At 51.4% G+C, this 27,645-nt stretch overlaps 1 protein-coding gene across 3 annotated transcripts in view; it reads right to left on the bottom strand.

The window, feature by feature from the left end:
• Positions 1 to 27,645, bottom strand: part of SLIT3 (slit guidance ligand 3) — a 605,319-nt gene that overhangs the window by 17,792 nt on the left and 559,882 nt on the right. For all 3 annotated transcript variants that reach the window (XM_045901662.3, XM_045901670.3, XM_064596588.1), the window contains 8 exons: positions 25,905 to 25,976; positions 24,057 to 24,220; positions 21,136 to 21,260; positions 15,165 to 15,262; positions 10,859 to 10,998; positions 7,790 to 7,883; positions 2,820 to 2,957; positions 1,062 to 1,302 (listed from right to left, as the gene is read on the bottom strand). In XM_045901662.3, the coding sequence (XP_045757618.1) occupies positions 1,062 to 1,302; positions 2,820 to 2,957; positions 7,790 to 7,883; positions 10,859 to 10,998; positions 15,165 to 15,262; positions 21,136 to 21,260; positions 24,057 to 24,220; positions 25,905 to 25,976 (1,072 nt within the window). The remainder of the gene's footprint in view (positions 1 to 1,061; positions 1,303 to 2,819; positions 2,958 to 7,789; positions 7,884 to 10,858; positions 10,999 to 15,164; positions 15,263 to 21,135; positions 21,261 to 24,056; positions 24,221 to 25,904; positions 25,977 to 27,645) is intronic.

Here is a 27,645-nt window from a genome sequence, read left to right as displayed (position 1 = left end):
CAAATCCTTGCCCCTGTCAGGGCCTCAGTCTCTCTGTATAAAGTATGATAATAATTATGAACAAAATGCTAACAATGACCACTGCATTCAGTGTTTACTATGAACTAGGCCCTGTGTTAAAGAGTCATCTGGGGAATTTTTAAAAACACCCATGTCCAGGCTTTACCCCAAACCGACTCCAGATGAACCTCTGGGGGATGGGGCCCCGGCAAATATAATTTTAGGAGTTCTCCAGGTGATTCTCATGTGGTGCCAAGGCCGAGAGCCCCTGGTTTCAGAAGCTGCCGCCCAGAGGGCACCATGCTTCAGGGGTGGGATCCTCAGACTAGCCTGTCAGCGCTCACCACCCAGCACAGTTGCAGCCTGAAGGCCCGGAAATGGGGCAGATGGTCTGATGGGACCTCTGGACGTGTGCGGCATACGTGCTGCTCTGGCAAGCTGGGACCCAAAATTCGGGTCCCTGGGTCGGTGGGACACAGAGAGGAAGGCATTTAGGTTACCCAGAGATGCATTTTGGAATAAATGTGCTCAGGTCCACAGGTAGGGAGCCTGAAAGGAGTTAGTTAGAAAAGAATTTGGTTCATACTGAATGGTTTTTCATTCCCTGAAAAATGCCCTGCCTGTTTGTGCCTCTGGGCCTTTGTACGTGCTGATCTCTCAGGCTAGACGGCATCCCCTCACCCTTCTATCCTTCTCCAGGCAAACTCCTACTTGTCCTTCAGATCTCAGTTTAGTTATCACTGCCTCTGGGGAACCTTCCTCCTTCTTCCCAGCAGGTGAGGAGCTCTGTCCCACCCACGTGCTCCCACAACACCCAGGGTTGGCACTGGCCCTCTGCTTGTCATCTTGCCCTAGACATGGGGCGCTGTCTGTCTTGTCCACCATCGAATCCCCAGGGCCAGCACAGTTCCTGACATAAAACATCTGAGTGAGTATTTTCTAGGTAAATGAACAGGAGTGGGGGCTGCCATCTGCAGTGAGAGCCAGTCAGGAGTTGGCCGAATAACAGCGGCTATTCTCAGAACAGTCGGAGCTTGGGGGCATGTTGGAGTTAGGCGCACCTGCAGGGAGATGTTGGCCTGGGGCCGGACCTTGGCAGAGGCTAGTTCCACGTAGGAGTCTTTGCCCACAAAGTTGACGGTGATGAGCTTCTCGCACCTTGGGCCGGCGAAGCCCGGGGGGCAGCGACAGGTCGGCTCCTGCTGCACCACGATGCACTGGGCCCCATTCTGGCACTCGTACTGGTCACAGGGACTGGTCTGAAGCAGGACCATGGGTGGGGGCTGCTCACAGAGGAGCCCACTGGGAGGAGGGGAGAGAGGATGGGGGAGGGGTGAGAGGAGGACAGGGAGAGGAGACAGTCATAGTTATTTGGGCCAAAGAGCCACTGGCAGAGAGAGGGAAGAAAGATGGGAACTGGGACTTGTTCCAGCCCTCCCACCAACTGGGGCAAGCCCTTTTCCTTCTCTAAGCCCCCACTTCCCCATTTTTACAATAATGGGGTTGGATGAGTGCTGGTCCCCACATTTTAGTGTCATCAGAATCATCTGGGATAAATTTGTTAAAAGCACAGCTTTTCATCCATCCACAGACGAATGGACAAACAAAATGTGGTATATGCATACAATAGAATATTATTCAGCCTTGAAAAAAGACATTCTGATACCTGTTACAAGGTGGATGAACCTTGAGGACCTTATGCTAAGTGAAATAAAGCAGTCACAAAAATGCAAATACTATATGGTTCCACTTACATGAGGTACTTAAGAGTGGTCAAGTTTATGGGGTCAGAAAGTAGAATGGTGGTTACCAGGGGCCGTAGGGAGGGGGAATGGGAAGTTAGTGTTTAACTGAGTTTCAGTTTTGCAAGATTAAAGAAGTTCTGGAGATGGATGGTGGTGTTGGCTGTACTTAAGGCCAAAGAGCCATACACTTAAACATGGTTAGATGGTAAATTTTACCTTATATATATCTTACCACAATTTAAAAACATTAAAAGAAAGTGCAGATTCCTAGCCCCTCTCCCCCCGCCCCATTCTAATTGAGTAGCTCTGGGGTGGGGCTCAGGAATTTTCATAAGCCTCATCTAGATGGTCTCAGGCTTTGGAAAAACTGGGCTTCTTCATGATTCCTTCTCAGAGTCTGTGACCAAAGGTCATTTGCATCGTTGGGTTTATGCCATGCAGCGAGTACTAATGTACTGTCCCCAATCCGACCCCACCCCCCACCTTCAGTCTGGTCCCCGCCTCCCCTCCAGTGCCCCCTGCACCTTTCCCTTCCAGTCAGTGTGGGCGCTAGGGCTGGAACCCAGCCTCTCCTTCCACATACCCCACAGACCTCTCCTGACCACTTGGCCAGTGCCTCCCATTTCCTCTTTCTCTTCCGGCTTCACTGATTCCAGTGATTAACCCCAAGCTCTCCTGTTTACCTCCATTTTCCTACCATTCGGGCACAATAATGTTTTTGTTCCCCAGCCTAAAAAGAAGATCCCTGCCAGGGTGACCGTGTGACTACCCCCACCTCGTAAGCTGAGCTCCGAGATGGTAGCATCTTCCGTTGGAAGGAATCATGCCCAAGCTTGACATCATGTGAGCTGGATCCTAAGTCCAACTCCCGCCCAGTTGCCCTGGATGGCTCTTCTCTCTGTCTATCACATGGGCTTCACAACATCTGCTCTCGGACATGGAAGGGCTGACCTTCCAAGGAGGCCCAGGAGGCCAGGGGCTGGTGCTGCCTAGGAGTGGGTGTCTCCCCTGCCTGCCTTAGCCCACCAGTCCCCCAGCCTGCAGGCCCCATCCTGAGGGCCCCATCCACCATACCTGAAGCCCTGGGGGCAGACGCACGTGTAGCCGTTGACCGCATCCATGCACTGGGCCCCATGGCGGCAGCTGTGGGCCACGCAATCATCGTTGTCCACCTCGCAGAGCTTCCCGCCGTAGCCGGGGAGACATTCGCACCTGGAACGCAGCAGAGCAAGGCTCTTCTGTGGGCCAGGCTGGCTTCCAGGGGGCCTCCTGTCTTCTCTGTGCCCCCATGGTCCTAAGTCCCTCTCACTTCTTGAGGGCTCCCTGGAGCCTGGCCCACGGTCGGCTTCACCAGCCATCCGTGGGCTCTGGGTCCCCCCGCAGGTTGATGTCTGCTTGCGTCATGTGGGGGCTCCTGTGTTAGGAGCCGGCAGCGGCGCTCGGTGAGAAGGGTGGGTGCTGCAGCCCCCCACCACCTGCTGGCCCAGGTGCACCCAGGTGCACGCACAGCCCAGCAAGAAAGAGACCTGAAGGCACTGCATTACTCGCAGGGGCGGAGGCACACACAGGCACACGCGAACACCAACACTTCTGGGCGCTTCTGCCGGCCGCAGGCCAGGAGCCCCCATACCCCTTCGGGCCCGGCAGCTGAATTCTACTGGGCGGGGTACAGATGATAACCACAGCCTATGCAGGTCAGAGGAGGAAGGTGGGACAGGTGGCCACGGCGGAGAGGGAAGCGAGACCTCTGAATACACATGGGACGGAGGAGCCTGGCCCGAGAAGCATCAGGACAAAGGGATGGTCCTCCCTGCGCCCTCTCCTTGCTCCTCCCCCTGTAGGAGTGGATAGAGTAGAATTACAAGTGGATCCCGGCATTGTTGGGGTTGTGGGCAGAGCATGGTGTGTGCTGTGGATTCATGGCTAGCTAAGACGCTTGGGGCGTGGGGGGTCGCCGGAGGAGGACAAGTTCTAGAATCTGAGGATCCACCGAGCCTGCATTCAGAAACTGAGATCGGCTAAGATCTGACCTGTTCACCTTTACTTATTTGAAGGGTAAATTTGAAGTATGTGATCTACCGCTGCCCCAGAAAGTGCAAACTTTCATGTCATAGCCCACACTCCACCCCAGTTTTTAAAGAGACCGTTGGGCAAGCCTCTTGTGGGGGCATATGCTCAGTATACCCTGTTAGTGTTAAGGCTGGCCCCTGGAGGCATTTGTCTTTGTGTCTCCTGAATTCTAAGAAGTACCTGCAGAACAACTCAAGCCGCATGAGCCTCTCCGAGGCAACAATCGCCACTCAGTCCTTGCAGGGTAAGATCCAGCCAGTTAGGCATGGGGTCAAGATGGCGGAGGAGGTCTCCACGAGGGGATGCCATGCTCCCTCGCAGACATCATGCAGATCTGGAGGTGAATGTGCTCCCGTCCTTCTTCCTGACAACACTACAGCCCTCTTCACACCTGTGCTCCTCCAACAAAGCCCCCGGGGGATCCTGTTAAAATGCCGCTTCTGAGCAGGGAGTCTGGGTGGCGCCTGGGAATCCGCACTCCCCACAAGCTCCCCTGGGAAGTGGCTGCCGCTGGGTCCTGCACCTCGCTTCCCTTAGCAAGGATCTAGGCACCATTTCTTTATCTGCTAAAGAGAAGCATCTGGGGGTATCACCTGCATTTCCTAATGTTCTCAAATGTTTTCCCCTTGCCTTTCTTCTAAAGTGTAAGGCTTAGATAATTTTGTTCTGTATAGGACTTTGATTCTGAACAAGGGGGCATAACCAAGTGACGTCCTTGGTCCCAAGAGTCTCCGGATTTAGCTAATAAATCAGCCAGGCCTGGACTGACTCGCAGCCCCAGCTGTTTCTGCGTGTGAGTACATGGGTAGCTTGCTTCACCTCGTGGCACCTCAGCCCCCGCCTAGCAAGCGGATAGTTGTTTTACAGCCTAAGACTGCGGAGTGTGACGGGAGATAGGCCCCTGCGCCTGACGCACAGGAAGTCCTCCGCGCGCGGTAATCATCGTGATCTGTGTTTCTGTCATTGTGACTCCCAGTGTTCACGGGCAGTCTGCTTCATTATTTTCTGGGTTTTGGTACATTATGATTGGTACATTATGATTATGTGTTTATATCACAGATAGTTATATAGTTTTCTCTGTTCTGTTGAATCCTCATTAGAACATCATACAAGGAAATCTTCAAGGATAAGCATTTTCAAATTTGGGCAAAGGTTGCATTGGCTGCACGTCTCTTGTTACTGTCCCTGCAGCCTGCCTTGGGATATGGGTGAGGAGAGGAGAGGAGAGGAAAGGGAGGGAAGGGGAGGAGGGTTAAGATCAGGAGATGTTGCCCTGGGAGAAGGGGTTTTTGATTTAAATGCATTTTAATAAAATTCACATTATTGAGCTGGCCCGTAGACCTCTTCAAGATGCTAGGATACACTGTGCATAACTATATCATCTCAGGATTTTGAAAGCTAGACTGGTTTCCTGCTATATTCCATATTCTTCCTATTCCGTATTCTATATTCCCCTAGAACTCAAGGGGCCTTGGCTATAGTAGAGTGAGGTTTCTAGGGACAAGTACCAGAGGATCATGATCTCTGGCCCTGCTTATGTCTCTGGTCCCAAGTCCCTAACACCCCAACCCCAGACCTATACCCTGGATGGACCACTTTGGACCAGTTCTCATGCTCACTGTGCTCTGTCAAGCCATTGTCCTCTGAGCTCGAGGAATGCCACTGACCTGCTTTCCAGCTATGGATCTTCTACTATCCTTCACAGCTCAGATGCCTGGTCACCACCATTGCCCCTCGTAGGCACCCCCAGAGCACTCTGCTTGTCAGTCCAGCCTGCTCTGCTTTGGGTTCAGGTTTATTTTATGCATCTCTGCCTCCCCTTGGCCTCTTCCTTCAGTTAAAGAGCAGCCCTGAGTTGAAGCCAAATCCAGGAGTAGGAAAAGTGGGGTTGGGGGGTTGGGAGGCATCCCTCACCCTTACTTACACTCCAGCAGCTCAACTACCTAAGAGCCCACGTGGCACCTCTGAGAGGGGAGCAGAGCAGATAAGGCAGATTTGAATGAGGGTACGGGCATGGAAGGACTGAAGCTTCCTTTGCTGTCAGCAAAACCAGAAGCCCTAACAGGCCTCTAGCATTTTCCCTGGTGATGCTGTAGGTGAGCTCTAGGCTTGAGATGTCAAAATAGGAAAGGAAAACACCAGATAAGACATGCTCATGTCACTCTCTCACCTTCACCTATTCTAGACCCTTCTCCTGCTGGTGGCCACCATCCCCCCCCCAAGCTCATTCAAATCCCACCCATCTCAGCTCACCTCCTAACTTGTGTGAGGACTTCCCTTTGCTTTAGCAGGTTCTCCTCTCCCCTCAGCTCCCCATCAACACTCAGAGCCAGAATCAAGGGCCCCAGAAATGCCTTCTTTCTACACATTTGTTTTGTGTCAAATTTTCCTCCCTCAGGTCCATGAAAAGGGCCTCAAGAGGGAGAGAATCAGAAACCTCTTGCAATACCCACAGCACTTATCACAGTGAGAATTTGAGGACTGAAGATTCGGCTCACTAAGGGACAACAACTAGAACCCATAATTCTTAGATTCTAGGATCATTAAGAGTTCTCTAGTTCTTAGGTCTTGGAGATTTATGAATCAAAGAGTCCACAGTTCCTAAGTCCCTAAGATTCTGTGATTTTATGATGTCATTAGCCTCAGGATTTCTAAAATCCTGGGTTTCCACAAAGTGCTAAGCTTTGAAGCATAGCATCATAGTCTCAAAAACCCTCCTCCGAGTCTGGGAACTCTCTGCCTTATGACTGAAAGCTGGACAGACTCAAACTGATGACAGATCTAGAGCCATCTAGATCCAGAGCTCCAGAGGCTGGAGATGCTACTGGATGAAAGTCTGGTCAGGATTCTTTTTAAAGATTTGTCAGCATAGGCATGGAGCTCCAGACCCACATGCCTCATCTTTAGGGGTGACTCTTGTGGAGTCACTTCAGATACCTTTGCTGAAGGCTCATCTGGGGTGCCCCCAGCTGCTCTGGTCTGCATGCTCCCCCAGATTCTCTGGTGCTAGAGGCTCCCACCCCCCCTTCAGTGTTAGACAGAGCCTGTTGGGGACAAGGGGAGACAACTGTGTGTGCAAGGCAGCTTTGGGAGAGTGTTTAGGGGAGACTATTCTTAGCCCTAGGGTTCTGGGATGTCCCTACTGATGTCAGATGACCCCAGACTCAAGGATCTCAGGGTTTTCTCCAGAAGAGGCAATGGTACATGTTTTCATGAAGGAGGGGTGGGGGAGGAAGTAGGGACAGAGCCCGGGAGTGATTTCCCAGGGGGTGTCATTTAATGCTCAGGCTCTGGAACTGGTGCTTTCTCCTGAGGCAGACTCTCCTTCCACCCTTAGAATTGCTCCTGTGCTCCCTGAGCTCCTGTGGGCTCTGCTGCTCACCAAGGAGACAGCTCCATCAGTGGCCATGGCTGCTGAACCCAGTCAGTGCTTCCTCTCCCCTCCCTGGCCCCCCAACATACACAGGTGCATAAGCTGGCAAACTCGCTGGAGCCACAGAGGGCAGAACGCTGTGAAGGATACACACAAGGAAGGTGACCAAATACCCTTCAGACTCAGTTTCTTCAGTGGGATTGTTCTACTATACTAGCCCTGGAAAGGAAAGCTATGCTGGGGTTGGAGGGGGTGGGGTGGGGAGAGAGGAAGGAGGGGGAGCAGGAGGGGAAGGAGAGGGGTAAGGGAAAGAGAGGATATCTTTATCTTCATCTGTCTGTCTGTCTATAGACACACAGAGAGAAAGGGACAGACTTACAAAGAGAGAGAACCACAAAGGGACAGAGACAGACGCACATGCATAGGGAAACGAAGAGACTGAAAGAATTAGACCATGATCAGTCAGAGACACAGAGGAGCACATGGTAATGAACAAGTAACAGGCAGAGAGAGATCAGGAGAGGGAGAGAATGGAGAGGGCCCCACTGGAGGCAGAGACCTCAGGACCCTATGCTGCTGGGGACCCAAAGCCAAGCCTCACCTGAATCCTTTGTCCAGGGAGATGCACTTGGCTTCATGCTGACAGAGGTTCATCCCGGGCAGGCAGTGGTCAATCACCTCGTCGCACAGCTCACCTGTGGGGGTGGGTAGAAAGGTCAGGTGCCCAGGAGACCCTGGCTAGCAGGTCAGATCCATCGAGCCCTGTCATCCAGGAGGTCATGGATCTCAGGCGTCCTGCACTCACTCTCTCGGCGTATCCTTTCTCCTGTACCTCTGCCTCAGTCTCCCTAGCAGTGGCACTGGGAAGACTCTAGCATTTCCCCTGGACACTGTCCTAGCACCAACCTTTGGTTGTTTGACTTGATTGTTCAGGGGCTGTTGCAGCTGAAACCATAGGACGCTAGCCCCTGACCTCGGGCTATGCTTAATTGTTTTTTTTCATTCCACATCCTTGTGTGGTAGATACCGTGACAGGTACTAGGGACACAACAGTGGCCCGGTCTTGTCCTCCCCATGGCCTAGGGGGGCAGATCTACAAATCAGTAGGTGACTGTAACAGAGAGATGTGTGACCACAGATGTAAACTCTGTGGAAACCCAGAGGCTTCCTGGAAGAGCAGACATGGCTTAGCATAGTCCACCTGCTGTAGATAAGTAAGCCCCCTGGATTTTCTCAGAGAAGAAACTATGAAAGGAATTTTGGAGTTTAGGTCTCTGAATACACTCCCTTTGAAATTCATCGTGCCAAGGAATGCCTAATGGGTCATAAATACCCAGGGATGGCACTTCCATAATAAGCTCCCAAGGCTCACACCATCTGAGATGTATTCTGGGAATGTGGAGCTGAGTGAGACAGGACAGCAGGGGGGAGGGCAGTGGCAGAAGCACCCCTGAGCTTTGGGTTCCCCTAAATTCCACGTGGTCAAGCCAGGTGGAGAGTGATCTAATAGAGGAAAACTTCACCCATGGAATTTCTCTCAGAGGTGGGGGTGGGAACATGGACAGAGAAGGCTACTGGGACAGGGCAGAGGAAGGTCCTGAGGGTGGCTGGGGAGGAAATGGATGACAAAAGCAGCCCCAGAGTCTGTTCTGTGCTGTGAAAGGGGCAAGCTGACCCCTACCCTACCCTCATTTTGCCAGCCACTCAAGACCACAGAGGGCACTGTGTTCTTTATAAGCCGTTTCCTCTTCCTCACTTCCTGGAGAGGCCCAGAGAGGCAGACAAGCTTCTGTGTGGGACTAGCATTTTCTGGGACAGAGAAAACCATGACATCCCATCCACAGGTAGAGATGCACTTCAGTTAACTGCAGACACAGGCCATGCTATTCAACTGGGGCAGGAAGCCACCTCAGTGTCTCCTCAGCCCCCGTTCCACTGCCCATTTGCCTACCATAAATTCAGTTCATGCCCTTCCTTTGCCCCAAAGCCTATTTTGAGTCCTTTTGCCTTCTTTTTTTAACTGCTGGGATTTTTACTGTCCCTCTTCTGGTACTGAGCAGATTTTTCTGGGCCAACGATTTAACGCTATATGATAACTCCTCTCATCTAGGTAGACCAGATGCCCCTCGAGAGCCTACTTTTAGACTTTTTGGTAGACTTTTTGGTATCCCTAGTAGCTAATTCAGTGGTCTGTATACAGTAGATGCATAGTAAGTGCTGCCTCTTGCTAACTTAACGCTCGGCTACAACTGCTCTCTGGGAAGGTGGAAGATGTAGAGGAGTAGACCATCAGGCCATCCCTGCACTTTGCTCCAACATAAAGCCTTCCCTGGGACTCCGGGAGGCTGAGGACTAGCAGGTGGTTTTCTCATTTGGCCTTGGCGTCCTCTACCACAGTCCCAAGAGTGTGCTTGGGGGATACCTGGCCATCGGGCCAGGGGTCTGCATAAGGCACAGGGTCCTGAGGGACAATGGGGGCTATTGGGCTTCCTTCGCTATAGGCCTCAGGACTGCCTCTAATCATCGTCTGTGTATTCCCATCTCCTACCTCATTCCTGATGTCAAGCCAGGTGCCAATAGGGTAGAGCACAGCAGTCCCTGGGGTGCCTGGTCCTTGTTTTCATCCTTGCCTTAGGTTGCTATTTCCTAAAATGTGCTTCTCGCAACACACAAAGTCTGCATTGGGAAGGAGTTCTGGGTAGGGTAGGAGGGAAGTTCTGACTTCACATAAATTTGGGACTTGCTGGGTTAAACAAAGTTAAATAGCATTCTTTCAAGCAAGAATTGTCAGAACCTCTGATAGGCTGCTTTGTATCATGTGGAAGGGAGGTATTATTACATGCAGTACTGCTCCAACTTTTTGCTCCTGGAGGCTTTTCCTCAAAGAACTCACGGAATTTATGGAATTCCATTCTGGGATATGCCACTTCGGGTTGATCCTATAACAAAGGAGGCTGTGCTCATACCACTGGGTGGCATTTTGCTTCATCATCTAGTCTATTTAACTATTCTCATCAGGGACTGTTAATATAGGAAATAAAGGTGCTGTGTTTTGGGGGTGGGTAGGTAGGATGATTATCCCGAGGAATAACCTGTGGGGAGCCTTCCTTGATTTTCTGGCTGGGTTAGGTTCTTCCTCTGTGATACCATGACCCCCTGGGGCTTACAGGTGTTATATTCTCTTTCTACTGAATACTGTCTCTCTCTACTTGATGATGAGCTTCTTAGGAGAGGGAACTTTGTCTTGGTCATTTTTGTATCCTCAGCAACTAGCAGAGTGTCGAGAAAGTGTAAATTTCCAGAGAAAGCAGACTAGACCTGAACAAAGCAGAAATGTAATGCAAACACCTCTCGCTGGCCTCAACCACCACTGGGTCTCTGGGGTTCCCAAAGGAGGGGATGGCCATCAGCTAGCGGAGCAGACAGCTGCGAGTGCCCTGGGAACCTGTTTCAAAGCCAGGAGGAGCTAGTGATGTGCAGGGGGGGATTAGGAGGGGCTGACAAGCAGAGAGGCCTCTGGGAAGCCCCTCCTGGCACAGCACCGGGTTTGGGGGATTCACGTCTGTCCACAGGGGGGGAGGGCGGGGGCCCTGAAAGAAGCTCAGAAAAGAGTAATCTTTAGCGCACGATAGCTGGCCCAGCACCGTGCACAGATGCCAGGGGACCTTACCCGTGTAGTTAGGAGGGCAGACGCACACGTAGTTGTTGATCCCGTCCACACAGGTGGCATTGTTCTCACAGTCGTTGTCCTCACAGTCATCTGGATTGATTTCACACCGCTGGCCCTCGAAGCCCAGAGGGCAGGAGCAGCTTTGGGGAGACCATGTAGGGTGGGGAGGAGGGCAGCCAGGGGCCAGGGAGTGGGGTGGGGTTGGAGTGGCAGAAAAGAAGGTTGGGGGGCATGTAATTAGTCAGGTTTCTCTCCGGATGGAGGTCCGAGGCAGCACCATGTACACGTGAAGCCTTGGGGGCCAGTGCAGGAGGACCCTTAGGGGCCTGGGAGGTCATTTCATCTCGCCCGCTGTCTCCGGGCAGTACTCCCATCTCCCCCGGCCCTGGATGGCTGCCTGCTCCCGCACCATTCCCCCAGCTGGAAGTGGTTTCCTGGAGAGAGCTTAAATGCCTCCAGCTGTCTTCCTTTGGCTCCTCTGTGGGTAGTGGTTTATAGACAGAGACAAACAGCGTAACAAACATCCCCCTTTGAGTGACTTTCTACTCAAGGGCAGGCTTTCTACCTTGAGCCCGAATAGGACATGGTGGCCAAGATCAGGATCTGCAGCCGAGTATGGGGAATGAATTCTGGGTCTGCTGCTCCCTGGCTATCAGACCTTAGGCAAATGAATTAAATTCTGTGTCTCAGTTTCCACATCTAGTGACTGGGGGAGTATTACTTCCCCACTGTGGTGGTTGTGGGGAGTAAGGAGATGATACAAGTAAAAGGCTCAGGGGCGCCTGGGTGGCTCAGTCGGTAAGCGTCTGCCTTCGGCTCAGGTCATGATCCCAGGGTCCTGGGATCGAGCCCTGCATCGGGCTCCCTGCTCAGGGGGAAGCCTGCTTCTCCCTCTCCCACTCCCTCTGCTTGTGTTCCCTCTCTCGCTGTGTCTCTCTCTGTCAAATAAATAAATAAAATCTTTATTAAAAAAAAGTAAAAGGCTCAGGAGGGGATCTGGCACATAGAACATGCTCAGAACATGTTAGCTGCCTTCAGTTCTGGATACCTGGCCTCCTTACTCTTTCTCAGGGATGCCATTGTCCCCTGTATATACTCCTACTTCTTTTTTTAAATTTTATTTTATTTTATTTTAAAGATTTTATTTATTTATTTATTTGACAGAGAGAGACACAGCGAGAAAGGGAACACAAGCAGGGGGAGTGGGAGAGGGAGAAGCGGGCCTCCCACTGAGCAGGGAGCCCGATGTGAGTCTCCATCCCAGGACCCTGGGATCATGACCTGAGCCGAAGGCAGACGCTTAACCGACTGAGCCACCCAGGCGCCCCTGTACGCCTACTTCTGAGACCCCTCCAGCTTCTGGGGGATAAGTGGATGCGGCAGGAGGATGACAGCGCTGAGGCTCTCCAGTGAGCTTGGCTTAAAACACTGGATCGCATGATGCAGTCCCTTAACTTGTCTCTGGAGTGCTGCATCTCTTGGATAAAAACCTCCAACCTCTGGCCATCCTCTGCCCAACCTCAAACTAAGCTGGGACAGAGAAGCTGAGCAGATGAGAAGGGGCATGGGTGGGAGGCGAGTATCTGATTAAATGAGCTGCAGGGAGTTACTCCCTCTGCAGCCCAGCCTCCCGTCAGGGATCTACACCCCATTCATGAACGTCTGTTCCAGCTTCAGACCCAGGATTCCAGGCCTTTCTCTGTTTTAGAGATTGCTCTGATTTGGGATTTAGCTACAAAACTAAACTGATAGGAAGTGGATTTCTAGAATCCTACTTAACTTCCTTTCCTCTACAACCTGAAAACTGTGTCACATTTTCTACAGAAGGCCAGAGGGGTTCTTCAGTCTGAGCTCTTGAGGTGGAGCAAAATGATGCATTCCTTTTTTCTGTGAGGGACTCTGGGCGTTCAGGAAAAGCCATTTCCTCAGAATCGGATGGAGGGTAGGCTTTCAAAGGTCTGAAACCATAGTGTTGCCTATTTTCCTGAAATGAGTTACCCTGGCTGTCCCCAGAGCTGTAGAATTGCATGAAAGTGGGATACGGATGGCTGGTGAGGGAACGGGTTGCTCATGCAGTGGACAGAAGGTGGGAAGGAGACTAAAGTCTCCTCTGCCCAAACTGGAAACCTTGGCAGGGGGTTGTCAAGGAGACTCCAAGAGCATCCAGTTAGCTGTGGGGTTGTAGGATGGGTCCCATCTCCCGTCTTGGTCTCCTGCCTGGCCAGCTCTGCTAGTCTTTGCTCTTTTTGTGAGCAGATAATGCATCAAGACTGGAGAAGCATCTGATGAAGAGGTGCGTGATACTTCTAGAATTCTGACATGCAAGAGGTGTTATGGGTTGAACTGCGTCCCCTCAAAAAGATATGTTAACCCCCAGCACCTCAGAGGTGACCTTATTTGGAAATAGGGTCATTGCAGATGTAACTTAAGATGCAGTTATATTGGGGGAGGGTGGGCCCCTGGTCCATTATGACTGCCGTCCTTACAAAAACACAGGCACGAGGAGACAAGCCAAGGAAGGCCCCAAATCGCCAGGCACCAGCAGAAGCTAGGACGGGGCCCTTCCCCTATAGGTTTCAGGGTGGGCATGGCCCTGCTGACACCTTGAGTTTGGACTTCTGGCTTCTAGAAATGTGAGAGAATACATTTGTGTTGTTCCAAGCCAGCCCTGTGTGGTACTTTGTTACAGCAGTCCTAGCAAACAGACACAGGACGGAAAAAGGGAGCAGAGCTTCCCTGACAGGTGTCCCTCACTTTGCCAACCTATCAGGTACTCACCTAGTGAGGGAGAGTTGCTGCTCCTTGGGGGGTCCACACAAACTATGCTATCCCCAGTATGTGGGCCTCATTGCCTTAATCCTCCACCCCATTCCCTAATCCTGTAGGTCTGGGCCCTTTTCCTCGAAAATGAAATTCTACAAATATTTCCAGTTCATTTGAATCCCCTGAGCAACTGAGGGTGGAAACAGGATCCTTCTGCTCACCTGCAGCTCCAGAGATGGAGAGAGATACCCACAAAGAGGGGGGCGGGGTGCCCAATGCATAGGGAACCAGAGAGGGAAGAGACAGTCGCCTGCAGGGGGCACTCCTCCCTCTTGCAGACCTCCATGCCTTGGCTGGGAGGGCAGAGCCAGGCTCTGACCCTGGAGGTGTGTTTCCTGGCTGGGGCCACATCGCCACCTCCGTGAGATTTCTGTGTGGTTTCTCCTCGCCCCTGCTCCCAGTGAGAAGGTCGGAGTGGGTGGTTTGGCCGACTTCAGGCAGGAAAACAAAACTTGCCTTGAATTTTACTTTTCACTGGCTTGGCAGGTGGACACAGGAATAGGCTGGGTTCCCCGGGGAGGAGAACTGGGAGCCCAGAACCTGATTTCTTTCGCAGACCACACAGCCAGAGTGCCTTCAATAGTTGTTTGCAATCTGAGCTCTAACACATCCACACACAGCTTGGCACCGGGCACCCCTCCTCTCCTGCCTGACCCACTCCCTCACTAGGGGTGCTAAAGGAACCACTTCCCACTGGTCTGCTTTTGCCAGGGCCAGGGGCCGGGAAAACTGGGCATCTGAAAGCAGCTGAGAAGGGTGGGAAGTAGGAAGGGGGCCTGGGGTTTGGCAGAGGCCTTGAAAGCCCGCTTTTAGAACAGGGATGGGAAAAACAGAAGTGGCTTCTATCCTCTTTTCTTCCTGAGCTCTTAAGGAGGAACAAGGTTGGGTGGGAAGACCCAGGAATGAGCGTCAGGATAGGTGACCCAGAGCAAATCCACCTCTGTGTCTCAGTTTCCTCATCTGTTAAATGGGGCTAGCCCCAACCTGTAGTGGGTAGGGTCACTGTGAGGGTTTAAATGAGCTACTACACGACTAGCTCGTGCCTGGCTCATAATGAACATGTAGTCAAGGTCACCTGTTATCGCTGTTTTTATCACACAGGAGAGTGGTGGAATTGCCGTGCCGTGGGGCTCTGAGTCGTCATGCCATCCTTCTCTGACTCTGCCAGCAGCTGTGGCCTCCCGTGGTGCCCTCCTGGCTCTGGAGACAGCCTCCCCGAATTCCCTGTACCAGTGCTTACTGACTGTGTCATGCAGGCAAAGGATTGCTCCTGTGGGTGCCCCGACCTCCTTATTTGTATCGTAGCGATCACAGCAGCTCCCTCACAGGGTGGAAGAGCCTGAGATCATCCACACGATGGGCTTGGCACAGTGTGGCCACAAGGCAGGCCCCGGTGAGCAGCTATGCTTCTTCAGCCTGCCCCAGGAGTCTGCCCAGAAAGCCCTCTGAGGGAGGGAGGAAAGGCCCACGCGTGAGCGGCTACCTGAACCCATCCTTGTGGCTCTCGCTCAGGTGGCAGGTGCCTCCGTGCTGACAGGGCTTCTGGATGCAGGTGTTGATGGGCACAGTGCAGTCTCCGCCCTGAGGAGCAGAAGGGGGAGACGCGCCGGGTTAGGGAGGCTGTCAGTGGCAGCCGGGACCAGGACGCCCTTTGGAGTCCCCAGCATCCTCCAGGATGAGGCCGGGCAGATGGCCACAAGGAAGCCCTGGGACCGGTCTGCTGCGTGGCTTGGAGGAAGCCAAGGGGGCCCTTGGAGCGAGTGAGCACCCAGGAGTTTGGGCCCAGCTTCACGAGTTCCCAGAATTCACATCCTGTTCTCTATCCTGAACTGCAGGGCAAGAGCATGGGCTTTGAATACAGGAAAACCTGGTTTCACAGTCCAGCTTCATCTCTTTCTGGTTGGCTCACCATGACCTGTATAAGCCTTTTAACCTCTCCCAGCCTACCTCTCAGAGCTGCTGGAGAATTAAATGCAGCCTTTCACGTAAGCAAGTACCTAAAGTATAGGCCACATCTAGCACGCAGTAGGCACTCTATACGTGTTCGCCGATGACCGTATTCTCAGCCACACGGACGCTTCCATGTAATCCACAACTTGAGACTAGGGCTGAAGTGTGGAGAGCAGACCTTGCCCCTGTAAAGTGACAACGCCCCAGACACCCATCTTCGATTGGTTTGGAAGTGGGCCTGGTTGTTGGTATTGAAAGTTCTGATTCTAATCTCCAGGCCACACTGAGGACTCTGCGACAGGCAGTTGTGGGTGGAGGGGGCGTTCCTCTGGAGCACGCCCCTCGGAAGGGGACATTTGAGCTGAGGAGGGGCCAACTGTGCGGTAGGTGGGAAGGAGCGTGCCAGGCAGAAGGACAGTGAGGGCCAGGCACTGAGGAGGGAGGCCAAGGCAGACGCTGTGGACATTAAGACCCTGCGTCCTAGGGAGCAGCCCAATGTTTGGCCCTCTGGCTCCAGCTTCTCCTCTGGGACTGATGCCCCAGCACTGCATCTAAGTCTTGACAAGCAGTCCCCTGGAGGACCTGTGGGGTCTCTGGAGGCATCCGCGGCATTTGTTTCTGGGCTGTGGGCTTGGGGTGGGCACCGTGCCCAGCGGGGGCGATCACGGGAGCCCTCCCACCACCACGCCACCTGCTCACCATCTGCCTGAGAAAATGCCCTTCCCACCTCTGCTGCTGCCAGTGCCTGTGACGGAGGGGGGCTGGGCTCCCCGGCCCCGAGGTCACTGCCAAGCGGGCCTCCGACCCTCCTCCTGTCTCCAGCCCTGAAGCCACAGGCGCCGTCCCCAGCAGCCGGGAGGCACGGCCACGTGCGCCTGGCCCTCACGGCTCTCACCGCTAAGGGCCAGACCGGGGTTTCTCGAGGGGGAGAAGGAGAACGGAGTTTTGGGTGGGATCTGGGCTTATCCTAAACCAGAGCGACGCGGGATCCCTTTCGGAGAGTCATTGTGTGCGGTGGAAACTGCAATACTCATTCTCAATTTACTGAGCGCATTTCCCATTCCAGGCCTCACACTAAGGGTTTTGTATTCACGATCACATGTAATGTTCACAACAAGCCTGTGAGATGGGTCTGATTGTTATTACTGCCATTTTCAGATCGCAAAGGCAGACTGGGAGAGTGAGCTAACGTGTCCCAGACTGCCCTCCAGCAAGTGGGGCGGGGCGGCATCTGCAGCCAGACACCCAGTCAATGGGAAGCCAGCGCCGGGGACTTCTCTGATAATAACCTCCCCTATGGAATGAACCATTAGAAATCACACATGTATATAACAAGCACCTGGCATGTGATGGTAGCCCCGGAAGTAAGAAGTAAGAGCTCTTCAGATGGGGATGACGTCAGGGGTCTGAGGCAGGGCTGGAGGGGGGTGATCCAAAGACTTTTTCAGGCCTTTGGTTGGTAACAGAATTGTTCAGGAGTAGTGTGTGTATGTGTGTGACTGTGTGTTGGATGGATGAGCCGTGAAGAGCAGCACAAGAGAACCTGGTTCAAGGTCAAGGCAGGGCCTTCCTAGTCCCTGCCTGGGCCAGTCTGTCTGCTCTGGGGAACTCTCAAGTATCAGGGACTCCAGGTGGGATCTTCCCTTGGGGGTGGGATGGGGGTGATGTGGAGCTGGTGATGTTTCCTCCAGTCCCTTACGCTGAGCTCAGAAATCCAGGAGGCTGACCCTAGCTCTTGATGATGTGCTAATTGGGCCTGGAGGTGGGGTTTCTGTCACTTACATGTCCTTGAGAAATAATCACCATTGTCAATGCCTGGCTAATTAGCTCAGTTCAACTCTCTTCAGCCTCACTTTGCTCAGATCTACTAGATTTATGATGCTCCTTGGTCTCCCACCGCTGTGTGTGTGTGTGAGAGAGAGAGAGAGAGAGAGAGAGAGAGAGGGAGAACAGACATCATGGCTGGGGCTTCTGGCTTCTTTTAAAGGAGTTTGGGAGTAGCTATCCCCATTGGAACCCTCTCTCTGAGATGGGGCCAGGAGGGCTGCTCCAGGACCTTGCTACTCAAACTACGGTCCTTGGGCTAGAAGCAATGGCATTCCCTGAGATCTTGGTCAAAATGCACAAACTTGGGCCTGACCTCAGATCTAATGGGTCAGAACCTGCATTTAATAAGATCTCCAGGTGGAGTACACACTACAGTGTGAGGAGCGCTGTGTTGGGACATTGAACAGAGGCACATGAAGCTAAATGGCTGAAACAGAATGAGCCCAAACATACATTTTATTTCCGCCAGTGTTAGAATAGCTGTAAACCAGTTCTCTCTGTGAAGTGTCTACTGGATCCTGGCTCTGAGGCAGGCCAAGTGCATACATGACCCTATCAATCCTTGTAGGAGCTCTGCCTCCATGTGCAGGTGGGGGAGGGGACGTGAGGCTCAGATGGAATTAGTTACTCGTGGGGGGCTGAGTGGATAGACTTTGCTGCAAGGGAGAGGCGGGCTCTGGGTTTAGCTCACGTGCTTCCTAGGTGTGGGAGCTTGGGTAAGTTATCTGATCCTTTTGAACCTCAGTTTCTACAACTACCAAAAGAGGATAACAAAACTTATTTCAGAGGATAAAAGAGAGTGTGATGTGCTTAAATTGCTTCACAAAGGCCTGGCATTACAGATGAACAGCAGCTGTCACTAAACATTATGCAGTGGGGGGCCATGCTTTTTTGGTTAATATTGCGGCTTCCCACGTTCACTCAGATAGTCAATGGAAAAACTGAGATATCGGGAAATAACTAGGTAAGTGTCAGAACGTTGAGCATGGTTTTGTGGGTATCTGTTGATTGTTGTCAACTTAGCAACTCACCCAGAACTACTACTTCAGTCACTGCTCGGGTGGGCTCCGACCCCAGAAGAAGGGAGAGCAGGGGGAACAAACACAAGGCAGGGGTAGGATGCAACCCATAGTGAAGGGACCCCTCTGGTTCTACCTGCTGCATTTTGAGGTCAAGGAACCTGAGGTGGGGAGGAGAGTAGGAGCTGTTCCAGGTCATACAGTCAAGTAGGGACAAGCTCCGGGGGTCCTGCCTGGTGTTCCTTCCACCAGCACACCCTACTTTTCCCTGTTCTGGAGACTCTGACAGGTCCCAAATGGCCAGGGACTTATGGTGCTTGACAGTGGGCCATGAATGCAGTGGTCAAGAGCATGGGTTCTGGAATCAATTGGTTCTGAGCTCTGAATCCCAACTGTCTCACCTACTATCCCAGTTTCCTAAACTGGAAAATGGACCTGGCCTCCTAGGGCTTTGAGGAGGGGTATGCGAGATAATGCCTGTACCTTGTTTAGTATGCTGTCGGTATGCAGTAGGCACTCACTAAATGCTGGCCGCTCATATTCCTGGTGGTGTGATAGTCATCCCCATCATCACCATCATGTACCGTCCCACCACTATCCTCCTCCCCCTTGTACTCCAGACCTGTGTGACCCCAGCAGTTTCCTAAAGGTCCAAATCCTTGCTCAGATTCTTCCACAAGACATTCAGACTCTTACGAGCGAAGTCCAAACAAGCGGCATTACCCCATAAGAGCCCTGTGGTTGCACTCTTTGCTCTGACACACACGGCCAGGCCAGTTTCGCAAGTGTGGCAGGAAGCAGCTGGGCCTTCAAACCGAGCTCCAGTACTTTCAGACTCAGGCTGATTTGATAGAGAAGGGAGCGACACTCAGAATGTGAAGTGGTCTTATCTTTCAAAGAGGGACGAAACCGTCCACCTCAAAGGTGATTATAAAACTTAGAGGAGGGAATAAATACAAACGTCCAGCTGGGTGTCTGGCACACAGTCAGTGCATAAAAAGCTAACTATACAGGTATGGAACTGGGCATGTCATGTACATGTCTCCTTTCTAGGAGAGCAACTGATGGTCTCCGGCCATTCAGTGTCACGGACTGAGAACCCCGGGTGAAACCAGCCAGCGAGGGGGAAGTAAAAGGCAGCAACGTGCTGGCTTACTGAATGCACACTGAAGGACCCTCCTAGGTGCACTGCCGACGTCCCTGTGATGGTCACAGCACACCTGTGAGATGGGCCCTGGGGTGTCAATGGAAGGCTGAGGTGAGGCCGCTGGCCGTCACCACACAGCAAAGCTGGAGTTCACACTTGCCCTCTGTGTAATTCCACATCCTGTTTCCTCCACCGAATTAATACAAGGGAGTGTGAGGACCTAGGCCCGAGTATGTCATCTTAATTTCTCTACTTCCCTGCAGTGTCTGTATACGCACTCATAGGATGGGGCAAGGCTGGCTGGCTGGCTGGCTACCAAGAGCCTCCTCTGGCTCTCCTCGGCCAGGCCCATAGGTGGCACTCTGACACCGTCTGCTGGAGGCACAGCTAGTACGTTCCCCGGAGTTGAGTCTGCCCCTCAAGCTGGTCACTATACTTACAAATGCTCCAGGGGACAGGAGACTCAGTGATGACAGCTCCCTCCCAGTCTGCCACACACTAGGCATGGGTGTTAGATGGGCTTTGGGGTGGTCTTGGAACTCCTGGCTTGCCCACTCCATTTGGATGGGCGCCCTGGGGAGGTGGGAAGCTGGGAAGGTCCTGGGGAAGGGGATTCAGCCACAGCTTTGCTGACCCCAGTGAGACACAGTGAGGGGCTTGGCTATCCAGGGGAAAAACCAGGAACTTTGGAATCATATAGCGCTAGGTCCTATCCCAACCCTACTGCTTATGAGCTTTGGGACATTGAGTCAAGCCCTTTCACCAACCCGAGGTGCAGTTTCCACATCTGTAGATGGGAAATAATGAGCCTTCCTCATAGGGCGTGTTTAAAAAGAAAAGGTGGCTAAAATGCTAAGCAGACTGCTGGCCATGTAGTCCATACTCTATATAGATGTTAGTAGGGAGGCAGGATAACATGATCTAGATAGTGCTGGGTGAGGAGAAAGGAGGAAAAGTTGTTCTGGAATTAGCCTGGATTTCTGGGAAGGATGCCCAGGAAAAATGGCATCTCCATCCCCTTACGGGCGGACCCAAGCCTTTCAACAGTGTGCTGGCTTGGCAGCCAGCCCCCAGGCTTTTCAGTCGCCATCCCTATATCCTTCTCGAACTGGAGCCAGCGCTTCCAGCCCTGGCCACCCCGAGGGTGGAGCTGGGGATGCGGAGGGGAGGGTCTGGAAATGCCCTTGAAGGGAAGCCAGGATAGTGAGTTCCACGGACACCTCTGCTTGGAAGCATGTGAAATCTCTGAGACTTAGTGTCCCCATGTTTAGCAAGGACCATACAAATATTACATTTCCTCCTTATCTCTGAGTGTCACTGTCGAGACTGTAGGGGTTCTCTGTGTTTTACATGACTGGGTAGCAGTAGAATAGGAGTGTTACTGGCAAAGACGTCTCTGGAGTGACCTGTGAAATAGAGTTCTCCAGGCCGCCCTTGGAGAAGGGAGGGTCAGCAGGGCACAGGGCCGCTCCTGGGGCCATGAAAGGTGGGGATGAGGCTTCCCGTCTTACCTTGTAGCCATAGGGGCAGGTGCAGCGGTAGAGCTCCACGGGATCCTGGCTGCAAGTCCCGTTGTTCTTGCACGGGCTGGAGAGGCAGGCATTGCACTTGGCCACAAGGTTGATGTCCACTGGCCCTGGGCAGCAAAACCAGATTGTTGGTAGCAGGTCGAGGTCCCCGCTTCTTCCCTTCCCCTCCTCTCTAGCCCCATCCTCAGCCAGCCGCCAGCTCCTCTCCATCTCCGCACACACAGGGCAGTTGGCCCTCCCCAGCCAGCACCATCCAGTCTAGCTAGAGTCCCATTAATGCAGCCGTTGTCCAGTGAGGAAAAAAATCACAGTGGGACATCATTCAGAAGCACTTCTGCAGTCAAATCAATTACTATAATTAGCCTGATCCGATTTTGGAGCTAATCTACAAACAAGGCACCATAATTAGAAGCCCCTTGTGTATCTTTTTATGTTCTGGGAGCTCTGGGCCCAGCCTCCATTTGGACCTCCCATTCCTCTGCCCCCAAACACCCCTCCCCATGGAATAGTTCAGGCTAGGCTAAGGAGGGCACGGTGCCTGGGCCAAAGGAAGGTTCCTCCTCATGGAACCCTTGAATTGGCAGGAGGAAGGAAGAAGTGATGCCGAAAGACACAGCAATGAGGTCAACGATGGATGGCAAACTGTGCTCAGGCACACGTTGCGTCTATGACAATTCTGACCATGTCCTGTTCTCTTCAGCTGTAAAGGCTGGAGGGGTGGCCGTCATGGTCCCTGCACAGAGCTTTGGAGATTGGGTTGAGATTAACCCCGGGGGGAGTCTGCCAATTTGTGGGTAGGGGGAATAGAAAGAACGGCCCGAATGAGAGTCTCTACTAGCTGGCTCAACCCCCAGCTTCACATTAGAAAAGGGACACTATCTGTCCTGGTTTGCCAGGATTCCCAGGATGCAGAACTTCCAGTGCAAAAACCAGAAGGTCCCAGCCAAACCGGGATGAATTGGTCACCTCATGGTAGAACCAGCCAAGGTGCTTTTAAATATCCCCAGCACACACAGGCTGTACCCCACACTGATTTAATCTAAAACCTAGAGTGTGGGGCCCAGGCACCAGTAAAAAGCTCCTCAAGTGATTCCAAAATGTACAGCTAAGATTGAGAACCACTATTTTAGAGTGAGCTGGGCCTCTTTAGCGTCAATCAAGTCAGATGTTTTGGAAGCAGGAGGAGGAAAATGAAAAATTAGCTTAAAATCAGTGGAATGGGGCGCCTGGGTGGCTCAGTTGGTTAAGCGACTGCCTTCTGCTCAGGTCATGATCTCAGGGTCCTGGGATCGAGTCCCACATCGGGCTCCCGGCTCGGCGGGGAGCCTGCTTCTCCCTCTGACCCTTGCCCCTCTCATGCTGTTTCTCTCTCGCTCTCTAAAAAATAAATAAAATCTTAAAAAAAAAAAAAAATCAGTGGAATGTTTTCCTGCTTTAAGCAAAACTGTGAGACACATGAGGTTTATAGGGTAATCAAACTATATATGTAAATCAACTCAAGGCTCTAAGAGATGAGCAAAGGACATTAACAGACAAATACATAATACAAATTGAAAGTATATTTTTTAAAAAAAAAATCAGTTATCAAAGAAAAGACAAAATAGGAGATATAATTTTTTTAAACCTTTCTAATTAGCAATGAGATGATATGAGATAAAATAATGCAAAAGCCTGATGAAAAATGCGCTCAAACGGTGCTATTGGGGGCATAAAGTGGTTTACAACCCTTTTTGGAAACCAGTTGGCAATATGTGTGAAGACCTTAAAGATGATCACATACTTTGCCTCAGTAGTTTCTCTTCTCTGAATCTTATCTGAGGATATAATTTTATTTTTTTAGAGTAGGGAGAAAGGGCGGGGAGGGGCAGAGGGAGAGGGAAAGAATCCCAAGCAGACTCTGTGCGGAGTGCGGATCCCGAGGCAGGGCTTGATCTCACGACTCTGAGGCGAAATCAAGAGTTGGACACTGAACCCACTGAGCCACCCAGGTGCCCCTAAGTATATAATTTTAAATAGAGAAAGAACTTTTATGCATCAGTGGTAGAAAACAATTGGAAATACCCAGTGAATACTAAAGGTTCAGAACCAGGAACTGGTTAAAGAAGTTACGGCCAAATATGATAGCCTGGTGAGCAAGAGTATACTCTGGAATCAGAAAGACCTGGGAGGGGGCGCCTGGGTGGCTCAGTTGGTTAAGCGATTGCCTTTGGCTCAGGTCATGATCCTTGAGTCCCAGGATCGAGTCCCGCATCGGGCTCCCTGCTCAGCAGGGGGTCTGCTTCTCCCTCTGACCCTCCCCCCTCTCATGCTCTCTCTCTCTCATTCTCTCTCTCAAATAAATAAATAAAAATCCTTAAAAAAAAAAAAAAGAAAGAAAGAAAGACCTGGGAGCCTCCTAAGAGAAGTCTTGAGAAGTCACTTAACCTTGGTAAGCCTCAGCTTTCTTGTTTTTAAAAATAAGGGTAATACTGAAGTCTGCTGAGAGTGTCGGGGAATTAAATTAATACTTGGAAAGTGAGAATTAAATGAAATAACACACAGAAGAACGCAGTAGCAGTTTGTTTATCATAATGATGTAGTCGATTAAAATCTCATGTACCAAAAACTTGCTGTAGTAAAAATGGGAAAATGCGTATGCTTTAAGAATGTTGGGTAAAGAAACACAGGCTAAAGATTTTCCTCTATGCAAAACTACGTAGAGAAAGAAGTCAGGGAGGAACACATTAGAGATGCCAGCAGAGGGACTTTGAGGAGAGAAGACAAAGCATCTGAGTCTCTCCGTGTGGCCCACGGGAGAGATGGGGCGATGGTTGCAGACGTCACATCTGTTGAGATGCCCAGCTCCGACGGGCTGTCGGAGACAGAGCAGACCCCTGGAAGCGCAGGGCAGGGTCAGCAGGTACCTTTGCACTGGAATCGGTGGGTGGGGGTGGTGAGCAGGAGTCTGTCGGCCATGGGCTCGGGGCTACTGCAGCGGGCGATGCCAGGCTCCTTGTACCCCGCCTTCACCCACTCCGACAGCCAGCGCAGACTGCAGTCACAGTGGAGTGGATTGGTTCCCAGCGCCCTAGAAGGCAGAGCAGGAAGTCAGGGGCCCCTGCTCAGCTTGGCCCAGAGGCTTCGTGGAAAAACAGAATCCTCAGACTCTGGCTAGATTAGGGGTGTCTGACTGGAGGCCCAATGGAGCAGTAGTTTCCACTGGGTTAGTTTCCACCAGACTCCAGATAGTACTTCCAATCCCTCCAGATGTTTCCACCCCACCTAAGGCCCTCCTACCTCCGAGGTTTTGCTTGCACCTACCCTGCTAAGATTCAGTCCTCAACTCCTAGCCCTTCCAGGATGCTTTGGAACCTTTGGCCATCTGACTATCTGACTCTGTTGCACTACTGAAGGGTCCATCAAAGGATGTACTCTGCAGAGAAGGTGTTGATACACGGCAACCTAGGGAGAAGCTTCCGACCATGGAAAGGGCTCAGGGCATGACACCCCTAGATATGCTGTGTTGGCATATTGATGATTTTGAGCTAAAGGTACCAGAGAAATGGCAGATGCAGGAGGGGCTCTCTGAACTCCCTCTTTCTACCTAAAAGCAAGTCATACAGTTTCCCGTGAGAAAGATGCCTTCCCTGAACCATAATGAGAAGATTCTTATCACTAGAGACTGGGAGTCAATGCCAAAATGGACCCGTACAAACAAACCTGATCTTCCAACAGTCCCTCCGCATATTTCCTAGCCACTGCCCCACAACGGACTGCCCCAGTCCAAGGCCCTTTGTCTTGTCCCATCCCCACAATTTCTCATTCCTTGTATAAAAAGATATATAAATTTTTGGGCCTACTGGCTTCTTCAGGTCTTCATTTTCCATTTGAAGACTCCCATGTACACATAAAAATACCCAATACATTTGTATGCTTTTCTCCAGTTGCTCTGTCTTATGTCCATCTAATTCTTAGACCAGCCACAGGACCTAAGGGGGTAGAAGCTGACTACACCAGTCAGCTTAAAAATGCACAGGACGGGGGATGGCACAGGCTGGTGCAGACCTCTGCACAGGGGTGTCCAGACAGAAAATACAAGAACTTTGGCTTATTTTAAAAATCATATCCTTTAGCATTTCTATTTCTTAAATGTTTTATAAGGTGCATACATAATGTATCAGTATCACAGTATATGCATGCAATATGAAAACAATTAAATATGCATAGAGTCGGTATACAGACTCAAAAATGGTCACTGGCAGAGGTAGGTAACAGCTAATACGTACAGACCTTGGTTTCCCCTGCGTAAAATGGGGAGGGAATACCTCATGCAGAGTGGTAGCAAGTATGTGCTTTAGAGTCAAGGTGAACCTGGATTTGAACCAAGGTTCTGCTGCTTACTCGCTGTGCAGCCCTTGGATAAAGTCTTTAGTTCTTCTCAGTTTAAGTTTCGCTGTGTATAATAAGGGGATAAAAATGCTTTATCGCTCTAAGAAGTAAATGAGATAATTCATCTAAAGTGTTTATCACATAGTAAGAGTTTTATATCAGTTCTTCTTATTAAACATTTACATTGTTTACATAATTGATGACGCCTCTTAAGGCATCTGAAGCAGAGAACACACGAGATGCACCATGTGGGTATGTTTTTATAGAACGTGCTCTATGCGTATGGAAAGAACATATACTGAAATGGGACCAGGGATGGCATGATCCCTGGCACGATCACGATATTGAGTGGATCCACACCAAGGAGAACTATGGCTACTTACAGATGGGAAAGAGATGTCAGGTCGCTGAAGGAGCCTTCGGGAACGCTGGAAATGTCATTGCCGTGGAGGGTCCTGAAAGTGGAAGCATAGGGCGGAGGTTAACCCCCAGTTATGGTTCTGAGCTCAGCAAGCTCTTGGGGTCCAGGCTGGCCCCAACGCCCCTCATTTGTGCTCAGAGCCCCACTGCTCTTAGCAGGAGGTGCCTCCTCCTCTGAGGCAGGTGCCTGCCTATTTCCATGCCCAGCTCAGCAGTGTGGATGTTGGGGGTAGAGGGTTTGGGAAAGAAGAGGATGGAGTTCTGAATCTGACAGGCCCGGGATGGAATGAGAAACCAGTCCTTTTTAGCTGTGGAACACTGGGTACGTTAACTTCGCTCTTCTGAGCCTCGGTTTTTGCACCTGAAACATGGAGAAGGATGTCTGGAGGCACTGGAGAGATACCGTGAAGAACTGTGGCCGAGACTAAGTTTTAGAGCCAGGCTGCTTGCCTTCAAATCCTGACTCTGCCACTTACCAGCTGTGTGACTCTGGCCAAAGTTATTTACCTCTCTGTGCCTCAGTTTCCTATTGTAAAGCGGGAATGAAAGTAAACAGATTTGTCATAGAAGGTGGTTGAGGGTGCATTAATCCATAAAAAGTCAAGCATTTTCTGTGTGCTAAATAACCACCCATTATTCAGATTTGTGAAAGGGTCTTGAAGAATGGCTGGTAGAGATTAATAAATTAGTTCCCTTCATATTCACCTAGAGAGATTTTGAGCAGATTGAGAAATGTTATTAATCCCAGCTCAGGTGATAGAGGGAGGGGGGCGCTCAGGTCCTGGGGCAATTCCGTGGAGCCGGACACTCATCTGCATGGGGAATGGTTTGGTGTCAGCCATGACGTATTTTTATCTGGTGTTCGCGTGCCTCCAAGTGCGTTTTCTGACAGCATGTCCAAGGGGCCAGGCGACCTGCTTGGTATTAATCATACCTCTCTCCGCCTTGTGGTGTAGGAGCTGGGAGCCTTTCTTACTTGTGGAGTGGTGGCATATACTGCACTTTTAATCAATGCCTGCAGAATAGGTCCATGAGAAAACCCAAATGCACACTGCTCCGGTGCTCAAGCAACAACACTAGTAAATCCACAATTTATGGATTATACCCTCCTTTGAAGGACTAATCATCAACCGCATACAAAAAGTCCCCACACCGATGACTCACTTGGGGTCTGGCCTGTGAAATGTGCAGACACTCAGAGGCTCTGTTAGTGACCACCGTGCGCGGTCCCCTGTGCTGTGATGGAGCCAACAAAGGGCAATGAGGGTTGACTGGGGAAGTGTAACTAACGAATATGCCCTTTTGTTTTCCTTTTAGCTGATGTTAGCCTGCCCTGGGTTTTGAGCTGAAATAAAGAGAGGGGCTTACTTACACTTAATACAGAACAGAGGCGTCTGACAGACTGAGCGCTAGAGCTAACACACCAGCAGATTTCTGAGACCCATTCTCAGGGGCTCTGATTCCGTGGGTCTGGGGTGGGGGGAGAGAGAGGCTGCATTTCTAACCAGCTCCCAGGTGATGCTCATGCTCTTGGTCTTCCGAGCCACACTGAGCTGCCCTAGGTTGTCACCCTCATCACCTCAAGCTCCTTCCCTTTCCTTCTCCCTGGGACAGCAGGAAGAAGCGAACCAGTCGTCCAAAGAGAGCTGGAAGTAGCTTCTCACCTCCCCGGATAAGAAGGGGCTAGAAGCACTTCCTAACACT

The sequence above is a fragment of the Mirounga angustirostris genome, unplaced genomic scaffold (genome assembly GCF_029215605.1).
Source record: "Mirounga angustirostris isolate CCGP_5_RB_7025 unplaced genomic scaffold, mMirAng1.0.hap1 SCAF_7, whole genome shotgun sequence".
In the NCBI taxonomy this organism is placed as follows: Eukaryota; Metazoa; Chordata; class Mammalia; order Carnivora; family Phocidae; genus Mirounga; species Mirounga angustirostris.
The sequence above is the reverse complement of the archived record's forward strand: the minus strand, read 5'-3'. Positions and strand labels throughout refer to the sequence as shown.